Below are 10,685 nucleotides of genomic sequence, written 5' to 3'. Positions count from 1 at the left end.
CGTAGGCGTCCGAAGCCGCAGGCTCCCGCCTGGCTTCCCGGGACGCACTGGGCAGGCGCTGGGCATGCGCATGCTCGGCAGGCGGGGCAGCTGGAGTCTCCAGGCGCTGCAATCTGTTGCGCCGCCGCCCGCGGGAGCCGGCAGATCCGGGTCTTGTGGCTAAGAGTGACGTGGTCACTCGAATCAAAACAGAGGAGGGGGAGGAAGCCGGCGGCCAGAAACGGCAGTGGCAGCAGCGTCCGGAGCAGCCGCAGCCTTCTGGAAGCTCCAGGCGGTCTTTCTGCCGAGCCTCGGTCCCGGCCCCCATCCTCCCCGCCCCATCGGTTGTTGTCTGGGCGGGTGAGTGTCTCCCCCTCTCCCACCAGCGTTTGCTGGCTCACCCTCCCCTCGCCCCAGTTTTTCCTGGGGGCTCCTCAGGCTCTCGGGGACTGCGGCGGCTGCGGCAGAACAGGGCTGTTTCTCGGGCTTGGCGTTTCCTCGGCCGGGCTGGCGATTCTGCACCGGGAGAAGCTCCGCTGCTGCCGAGCCCGCGCCCCCCGCGAAGAGCCTGCAATTGGGTATTCTCTGCAGGATGTCAGAGTCGGGGCTTTGCAGGCAAGGGCAAGGTAGCCACGGGTGGTTTTATTTTTAGGATCGATTGTCGACGGGTGGAGGCGTATCATGGAGTAAAAAGAGAGTCGTAGCTGGAAGGAAAAACTCACGAATCCTGAAATCCACACTATCTTGTTTACCGTCTCCCTCAGCCCTTTCTGGGTACGGTGAAGTCACTAGGATGCGTCCTTTGTTGTGATAAGTGAGACGAGAAAGCTGACACCCTGAAAGCGAGAGCTTTTTAGCTCCTATTGTGTCGCGAATTTAAAGGATCCCCTTTTTCTGTTTGTTCAGTAAGTGGAACCAAGGCTGACAGTAAAGAGGTAGCAGCACCCTTTATTGGAACTAATAGTGTGTGATAAACTGGTTACCGGCTCTACCCGAAGTCCCGTGTTGCTGTTTAAAGGCAGACTTCACCAAAGTGGCTGTTTATATGTGCCAGGATTTTAGCCGAGATGGTTTGCTAGCTGTAGAGAGTCGGTAGGATGTTTTCAGTTGCCCCAGTTGGCAAAACCGAGGCTGTGGCCTTAATAGAATGTGTTACTTTTGCATCGAGAGAGTCGGATGAGCTTCACACACGTAATAGCTACATTTGCAGAAGAGACCTTCCAGTTTGTGTGTGTTATTGTCAGAAACAGCAGCTGTACATATTATAACTTGGAAAGCGTAAGACCTTCCAGGTGTTGGAGTCTTGCGACGCTTAGGAGGCATTCTTGCTGCCCAGCGCTGTGGAGGTTGCAGGAGGCTTTGCATTCCCTTCCACTTAGGGTGGCTGACCGCGCAGATTCCTTTAGTGTAGCCTGCTCCGAACTTGCCGCTCTCTGCGGCCGTCCACAGCACTGCGACCAGAAAACCAAACCTGTTTGTCCTAACTTTTTTTTTTTTCCAACGTGGTGTTTAAGAACACCGCTTCACCCCCGAGAACTCATTAATTGAGGTGTTTCAGTGGTTAACAGCAAGAAAGAACAACAGTACGTGATAGTTAATTGCTCCTTATCAAACCCAGGAAGAGTTATGAGTTTAGATTATTTCCTTGAAGGGTATGTCCTTGTGGTATAACATGAACCTCTTAACGAATCTTTTCTCCAGTGTTTGCCGTTGAGATCTTTTTTCTTACTACTGTAGTTGGAATCCTTCTGATTTAGAAGAAGGAAAGATTTCTTGAAGTTCTTTTTCAGCTTTTTACCTTTTATGCTAGCCTATAACTAATATTTTTGGTTATACGAAATACTTTGTGTAATAGAGAAGATGTTGATAAAAGCAGATAGGGAAAAAAAATCAATAATCCTGCCACGCAAAGATCACCAAAATGTTAGTTTATACCCTTCTAAACTACTTTTTTGCATTTATATATTTTATACAAATATGGTATCATACCACATATGCTTTTCAGTACATAACCTGCTTTTTCACATTCTAGTACTTCTTTTTTGAGTAATAATTTAAATTTTTCAGACATGGACTTTGGACCTTAAATTTTAGGGAGTATTCACTACATAGTAGTGCCCCCTTATCCGTGGTTTCACTTTCAGGGGTTTCCCGAGTTTCAGTTTCTGTGGTCAACCGCAGTTTGAAAATACAATCATATTTTCAGAGACCACATTCACATAACTTTTATTATAGCATATTGTTATAACTGTTCTATTATTAACTATTGTCAGTCTCTTACTGTGCCTAATTTATAAATTGAATTTTATCGTAGGTGTGTATAGGAAAAAAACAGTCCATATATAGGGTTCTGTACTATATGGGCTTTAGGCATCCACTGGGGGGGTTGTTTTATAATTTTTTAATTTTAAAATTTAATAGAGACGAGATCTCACTGTGTTGTCCAGGCTGGTCTCAAACTCCTGAGCTCAAGTGATCTTCTGGCCTCAGCCTCCCAAAATGCTAGGATTACAGGCATGCTGAGACACCAGGTCCAGCCCACTGGAGTTTCTTTGAATGTATCCCTTGTGGATAATGGGGGACTTCTATGTTTGGCAAACCATAATTATTAAAAGCATGGTTTTAAAAGATTTCCTCACAAATCTCTATGATAATGTAACATTTAAGAAATTAATATGCATTGTGTGGCAAAGTAAGACCTCACTTGTTTGGCTCTTGGGAAAGAAAGCACAGCCTGAAGATAATATGAAAGTTTAAGTAGTTTTTGCTACTCAGTGGTTTGATTCGGGTAAAGATTTAGTTCTGTTCCATAGTTATACTCTATTCCAAATGCTGATCAGATGTTCAGGCCCCAGGCAGTAAGGTCCTGGAAGATTTTAACTTTACACATCACACTTTTTTTTTTTTTTTTGGGGGGGGGATGGAGTCTTGCTCTATTGTACAGGCTGGAGTGCAGTGGTGGATCTCAGCTCACTGCAACCTCTGCCTGCCGGGTTCAAGTGATCCTCCAACCTTAGCCTCCTGAGTAGCTGGGATTACAGGTGCACACCATCACGCCCGACTAATTTTTGTATTTTTAGTAGAGACGGGGTTTCACCATGTTGGCCAGGCTGGTGTCAAACTCCTGACCTCAAGTGATCTGCCCACCTTGGCTGCCCACAGTGCTGGGATTACATGTGTGAGCCATTTCACCTGGCCCACATCACACTTAATATGCATTGAGTCTTGGTGTGTGCCCATTTAGTCCAGTGCTTTACCAGTTGGCACCAAAAGAGCCTGCTATGGAAGGAAACGTCCTCTTCATCTCAACTTCAGAGGATAAGTACATGCCATGAACTATCCTAAATCTGCTAATAACCTATTTTGAGTTTGAGCCTCATAAACTTACCTAAAATCTTTAAATCTCTATTTTCATTTTGCATCTCTTGGATGATTAGTCCTAGATGTTTACTACTTATTACATAATCTAGTTTCTTTTTCTTTGATTTGGCTTATAGTATTCAATATGTATTCTAAATTCGTCCACTTCTTCCCATCCCTACTGCCATCAGCTTTGCCAGGCTATCTTCATCTCTTACCTGATCTGTTGCAGCAACTCCTGGTCTCCCTGCTTCCACTTTGGCTTTTTATTGTGCATTTCCCTTACCAGCCTAAGAGATCCTTTAAAATGTAAATTACCTTGACACCTCCTTGTTGAAAGTTTTCCATCCATATTCAGAATAAAATCCAAACTCTACCAAAGCTTGTCAGGTGCTACATGTTTCAGCACTGCCTTCCTCTCTTATCTTACCTTGTATCCTTCTACTTAGTTCAGTACCCTGGAGCCTGGCCATGTGAGTTTCTTCCTGTATTCTAATCCCACTTGCATTTTTGTCCCTGGAACTTGCCAAGCTGGTTCTTGCTGTAGGGCCTTTGCATTTGCTGAACCTTGGGGCTTTAGTACTCTTCTCCCAGATCTTGCTGTGGTTGATACCATTGTGTTATTCAGGTGTTAGGTCAGATGTTGCCTCTTCAAGGAGACTGACCAATCTCTCCCTTGTATTTTATTTTCTTCACAGCATTGATCAATATATGAAAATTTTAAAAAATGTTCCATCTCCTACCCTGGAAATTAAGCTCTGTGAATATGGAACCTTGTCTGTCCTTTTCACTGCATAGTAGGTACTCAGTGAATGTTGATTGAATAAATGAACTTAGTGAACATGTCTGTATTCCTCTTGAACATACTGTCTATTGTAGGCCATTTTTTTTTTTTCCCATGGAAAAATCCTAATTTTCAGCCTCTTTATTGGGCAGTGCCTTATTCTCTTCGGTGTTTGGGTCAGAGTACACTTATATTCTACTTTAGACCTGTGGAATTAATTTCTGTGAGAAATGGGTTCTTAGAATCTGTATTTTCAATAAATCTGTCAGGTGATTTTAATGCATATCAAACTTTGAGAATCTCTCAATGTTTTAGTGGCTTTTCCTTGGAAGATTGCTTCTTTATAGTAGTAATGATAGCTACCATTTTTTGGGAACACTACTTTATATGTCAAGTATTATGCTAAAAATTACTGTTACATGTTTTCATTTAACTGCAAAGCAACTCAGATATGTAGGTATCATACAAATGAAGACAGTGAGACACAGTAAGTGGCAGAAACTTGAATTTGAAACCCAAATCTTTTTAATCACAGTACCCTACTGCTTCTGAACTACAGAGTTCAGAATTGTGTTCAGTACTTTAAGAGAGGCCATGTTTTTGTTCAGGACAGGATAGTGTTTTCTGTCCCTTTTCCAATCCTGTCCTTAATGAAGTCCGTTGTTTTGTTGGTCTTTTTGCCTGAAGTTGCACAGACAGATGACCTTAAAAAACATTCTGCGGCCGGGCGCGGTGGCTCATGCCTGTAATCCCAGCACTTTGGGAGGCCGAGGCCGGTGGATCACGAGGTCGAGAGATTGAGACCATCCTGACCAACGTGGTGAAATCCCGTCTCTACTAAAAATACAAAAATTAGCTGGGTGTGGTCATGCGCACCTGTAATCCCAGCTACTTGGGAGGCTGAGGCAGGAGAATCACTTGAACTCGGAAGGTGGAGGTTGCAGTGAGCCATTGTGGCACTGCACTCCAGCCTTGCGACAGAGCGAGACTCCGTCTCAAAAAAATAAACAAACAAAAAACATTCTGCAAAGACTCCTAGGTCTTGCATTGTTGTATTGAGTGCTGAGAGCCTACCAGGCTTCAAGTAAATTTGTAGCATTTTCTTCTTCCTTTTGTATTACCTGCTCATTCCCCACACCCAAAACCTATTACTTTGTATTCGTTGATACAATCATCAGAGTTCTTCCTACATTTTCTCCTTTAATTTGTGTTTTACTATTTGAATTTAGTGGCGTGATCATGGCTCACTGCAGCCTCAACCTTCTGGGCTCATGCGATTCTCCCACCTCTGCCTCCTGAGTAGCTAGGACCACAGGTCCATACTACCACACTAATTTTTGTTTGTTTGTTTTCTATAGAGACAGGCTCAGGTTGGTATGGAATTCCTGGGCTCAAATGATCCTTCTGCCTTGACCTCCCAAAGTGCTGGGATTACAGGCATGAACCACTGCATCCAAAGATATTTTAAATAAACAGATTTATTTGAAGTTTTCCTTTAATATTGGGCATGAATGTAGTTTCCAGTTTTTCACAATTATAAATAATATTATGGTGAACCATGGCCTTAAATAGTTAACCTAAAAACTGAATAATTACAGCAGCCAGTCTAATTACAAATAGAAGCTATATTAAAGACTTCTTAATTTTTTTTTTTGAAACGGAGTCTCACTTTGTTGCCCAGACTGGAGTGCAGTGGGGTGATCTCGGCTCACTGTAACCTCTGCCTCCCGGGTTCAAGCAATTCTCCTGCCTCAGCCTCCTGAGTAGCTGGGATTACAGACGTGCGCCACCATGCGCAGCTAATTTTTGTATATTTATTAGAGACAGAGTTTCACCATGTTGGCCAGGCTGGTCTCGAACTCCTGACCTTAGGTGATCCACCTGTCTGGGCCTCCCAAAGTGCTAGGATTACAGGCGTGAGCCACTGCACCCAGCTGAGACTTCTTAAATTATTTTAATCATAATTCAACAAGTATATATAGCACATATATATATATATATACTTGCATATGCTTAGAAAATGTTACATGAAGTTTTAAAATATTTTTTAAATTTATTTATTTTTGGTATTTCTTGAATTCTAAAATCTTCCTGAGACATAAAGGTTTTTCTTTTTCTTTTGTGTGTGTGTGTGTGTGTGTGTGTGTGTGTGTGTGTGTGTGTGTGACGGGAGTCTCACTCTGTCATCCAAGTTGAAGTGCAGTGGGGCGATCTCGGCTTATTGCAGCCTCCACCTCCCAGGCTCAAGCTACCAACCCACCTCAGCCTCCCTAGTAGCTGAGACCATGCCTGGCTAATTTTTGTATTTTTTGTAGAGCTGGGGTTTTGCAATGTTGCCCAGGCTGGTCTCGAACTCCTGAGCTCATGCAGTCCACCTGGCTTGGCCTCCCAAAGTGCTGGGATTACAGGTGTGAGCCATTGCACCTGGTCAGACATGAAGGTTTTTTTTTTTTTTTTGAGACGGAGTCTCGCTCTGTCAGTAGGCTGGAGTGCAGTGGCCCGATCTCTGCTCACTGCAACCTCTGCCTCCCGGGTTCAAGTGATTCTCCTGCCTCAGCCTCCTGAGTAGCTGAGATTACAGGCGCGTGCCACCATGCCCAGCTAATTTTTGTATTTTTAGTAGAGACGGGGTTTCACCATGTTGACCAGGATGGTCTCGATCTCTTGACCGCCTGCCTTGGCCTCCCAGAATGCTGGGATTACAGGCATGAGTCACCGTGCCCAGCTGACATGAAGATTTTTAATAGAAGCTATCTCTGAGGAGAGGAAAGTACCTGCATTTTTCCATTTTTTTTTTAACTTTTGGTATTTAAATTTTAAATTATAAATGCATATTTTATTTTTAAAGAATTAACTCTTTGGAAAAGTACATTTTTCTAAACTAAACCAATGTTTAGGTGTATAGTAGGGCTTACATATGTATTTGATAACATTTACGACCTCTGTTCTTTTGTTTTGGAGAAAGTTACCTTCTTATTGCTTATTTTCATATTGAATTTTCATTTCCTTTTTTTTTTTTTTTAAATTTAGGCCAAAGCACAGATGTGTCTCAGCTTTGTAAAAATACAGAATGACAGAATGAAGCTGGTTTATGCTTGACTGCACTCATTGACAAGTATTACAAGTGCAGAGCTTTCAAAATTTAATAGCTAATAAAAGTATTTCAAATCGAATTAGGGATGCAGTAAGCATCTTCCTGGTATATGCACCAGACTTAGAAGTCAGTGTTCTGGCTGCTATCATCTTTTATCTTTTAACATATTTTTTTTTTTTTTTTTTTTTTTGAGACAGAGTCTCGCTCTGTGGCCCAGGTTAGAGTGCAGTGGCGCAATGTCGGCTCACTGCAAGCTCCGCTTTCCGGGTTCATGCCATTCTCCTGCCTCAGCCTCCCGAGTAGCTGGGACTACAGGTACCCGCCACCATGCCCGGCTAATTTTTTTGTATTTTTAGTAGAGACGGAGTTTCACCATGTTAGCCAGGATGGTCTCGATCTCCTGACCTCGTGATCCGCCCGCCTTGGCCTCCCAAAGTGCTGGGATTATAGGCATAAGCCACTGCGCCCGGCCACAACATAGTTTTTAAAAACAAGTTTGCTCTTTTTTTTTTTTTTTGAGATGGAGTCTCACTCTGTCACCCGGGCTAGAGTGCAGTGGCACGATCTCAGCTCACTGCAACCTCCACCTCCCGAGTTCAAGCGATTCTTGTGCCTCAACTTCCTGAGTAGTTGGGATTACAGGCACCTGCCACCATGCCCGGCTAATTTTTGTATTTTTAGTAGGGACGGGGTTTCACTCTGTTGGCCAGGCTGGTGTCGAACTCCTGACCTCAAGTGATTTGCCCGCTTCAGCCTCCCAAAGTCCTGGGATTACAGCTACCATGCCCTGGCAAAAACAAGTTTGCTTTTTATACAATATATATTTTGCTGCTTTGTTACTCTTGGGAAAGGTAATGTAGAAGAAACTGACTTGCTTGAAATTTTGAACAGACTTTTAAAATCTGTTTATTTATTTTATTTGTTAATGCTTGCTTGCTTGCTTGCTTTTCTTTCTTTCCTTCTTTCTTTCTTTCTTTTTTTTTTTTTTTGACAGGGTTTTGCTCTTGTTGCCCATGCTGGAGTGCAGTGGCATAGAGCATAGTCTCGGCTCACTGCAACCTCCACCTCCTGGGTTCAAGCGATTCTCCTGCCTCAGCCTCCCAAGTAGCTGGGACTTCGGGCACCCACCACCATGCCCAGCTAATTTTTGTATTTTTAGTAGAGATGGGGTTTCATTATATTGGCCAGGCTGGTCTTGAGCTCCTGGCCTCAGGTGATTCGCCTGCCTTGGCTTCCCAAAGTGCTGGGATTACAGGCGTGAGCCACCGCGCCTGGCCCAATAATTGCTTTCTTTATCACAGTAGTTCTAAGCATTTTTCCCAGTATGACTAATGATGTTTATGCGCATCTTTGTGCACATGTCATCTCAGCTATGATATGGAAGAAAGAGGCTGTGAGTTACTTAGTTTGGAGAGCAGTAGCCATAGTCTGCTTCTTTCATTTTTATTTTAATTAGAAACAGGGTCTCTGTCACACAGGCTGGAGTGCAGTGGTGTGATCATAGCTCACGGTAGCCTTGAACTCCTGGGCTCAAGTTATCCTCCCTTCTCAGCCTTCCGAGTAGCTGGGACTACTACATAAGAAGGCACATGCTAGCATGCCTGGCTAATTATTAAAGTTTTTTGTAGAGACGGTTTCACCACCTTGGCAGGCTGGTCTCAAACTCCTAGGCTCAAGCAATTCTTCTGCCTCAGCCCGTCAGAATTGGTTTTACAGGTGTGAGCCACTGTGCTCAGCACTCTGCTTCTTTCTGCTCAGAGAAATCATATAGACAAGCATGTGAATGAAATATTAAGGAAAAGTCTTGATTCTGTTGTAATTTATTTAGATAACATTCATCTTTAACAAACTGGTACCATTGCTTGTAATATACCTCTCAAGTTTAGAACACACCAGTATTTTGTAATACAGCTGTTAAAAACTGCTTTCTGGCCAGGTATGGTGGCTCATGCCTGTAATCCCAGCAATTTGGGAGGCTGAGGTGGGAAGATCACCTGAGCTCAGGAGTTCAAGACCTACCTGGGCAACACATCGAGACCCCCCTCTCTACAAAAAAGTAAAAAAATTGGCTGAGTGTGATGGCATGCACCTGTGGGCTCAGCTGCTCCGGAGCCTGAGGTGGGAGGATTGCTTGAGCTGGGGAGGTTGAGGCTGCAGGGAGCTGTGATCACGCCACTGCACTCCAGCCTGGGCAACAGAGACCCTATCTCAAAACAAAAACCTACTGCTTTCTTAACATTTATAAGCGAGGCCATTGTGGTGGCACACACCTGTAGTCCTAGCTGCTTGGGGGGTTGAGGTGGGAAGATGGCTTGAGCTCAGGAGGTCAAGGATGCAGTGAGCCATGATCACACCACTGCACTACAGCCTGGGCAATAGAGACCCTGTCTCCAAAAAAAAAAAAAAATCATTTATAAGTTACTTGTATGCACTATTATGTGGGATCAACATAGTATGGAATATATATATATATATATATTTTTGTTGTTGTTGTTGTTGTTGTTGTTGTTGTTGTTGTTGAGACAGAGTCTTGCTTTGTCACCCAGGCTGGAGTGCAGTGGCACGATCTCAGCTTGCTGCAACCTCTGCTTCCTGGGTTCAAGCGATTCTCCTGCCTCAGCCTCCCAAGTAGCTGGGATTACAGATGTGCACTACCACGCCCAGCTGATTTTTGTATTTTTAGTAGAGGTGGGTTTCCACCATGTTAGCCGGGCTGGTCTCGAACTCCTGACCTCAGGTGATCCACCCAGCTTGGCCTCCCAAAGTGCTGGGATTACAGGCCTGGCCTGGAATTTTTATATTTTCTGTTAAATTTTTCTGTTTCTGATTTATGGAAAACATTTTCCTGGTCGGGCACAATGGCTCACGCCTGTAATCCCAGCACTTTGAGAGGCTGAGGCAGGTGGATCATCTGAAGTAAGGAGTTCGAGACCAGCCTGTCCAACATGGCAAAACTCCATCTCTACTAACCATATAAAAACTAGCTGGGTGTGATGGCACGCACCTGTAATCCCAGATACTTGGGAGGGTGAGGCAGGAGAATCACTTGGACCCAGGAGGTGGAGGTTGCAGTGAGCTGAGAATGTGCTGCTGCACTCCAGCCTGGGCGACAGAGGGAGACTCCGGCTCAAAAAAAGAAAAAAAAAAAAAAAAAGAAGAAGAAAAACATTTTCCTGAGTTTTTGTTTGTTTGTTTTTTTGAGAGGGAGTCTCGCCTTGTCGCCCCGGCTGGAGTGCGGTAGTGCGATCTCGTCTCACTGCAACCTCCTCCTACCAGGTTCAAGCGATTCTCCTGCCTCAGCCTCCCAAGTTGCTGACTTGGGACTACGTGTGTGCCACTATGCCCGGCTAATTTTTTAAAAAATATTTTTAGTAGAGACGGGGTTTCACCATGTTGGCCCGGCTGGTCTTGATTTCCTGACCTCGTGATCTGCCCGTCTCAGCCTCCCAAAGTGCTGGGATTACAGGC

General features: G+C 44.2%; 1 protein-coding gene across 6 annotated transcripts in view; it reads left to right on the top strand.

The window, feature by feature from the left end:
• The first annotated feature begins 30 nt into the window (after positions 1-30).
• SMIM14 (small integral membrane protein 14) overlaps positions 31-10,685 on the top strand; it is a 94,530-nt gene continuing 83,875 nt past the window's right edge. Inside the window, exon 1 of one of the 6 annotated variants that reach the window (XM_063808462.1) lies at positions 31-339. Coding sequence is in view for 2 of the 6 variants with exons in the window: in XM_063808461.1 (XP_063664531.1) it covers positions 572-605 (34 nt within the window). In the remaining 4 variants the exon portion in view is untranslated. 6 annotated transcript variants of the gene reach the window in all.

Source organism: Pan troglodytes, chromosome 3 (assembly GCF_028858775.2).
Source record: "Pan troglodytes isolate AG18354 chromosome 3, NHGRI_mPanTro3-v2.0_pri, whole genome shotgun sequence".
In the NCBI taxonomy this organism is placed as follows: Eukaryota; Metazoa; Chordata; class Mammalia; order Primates; family Hominidae; genus Pan; species Pan troglodytes.
Note: the sequence above shows the minus strand (reverse complement) of the source record. Positions and strands in the feature narration are given on the sequence as shown.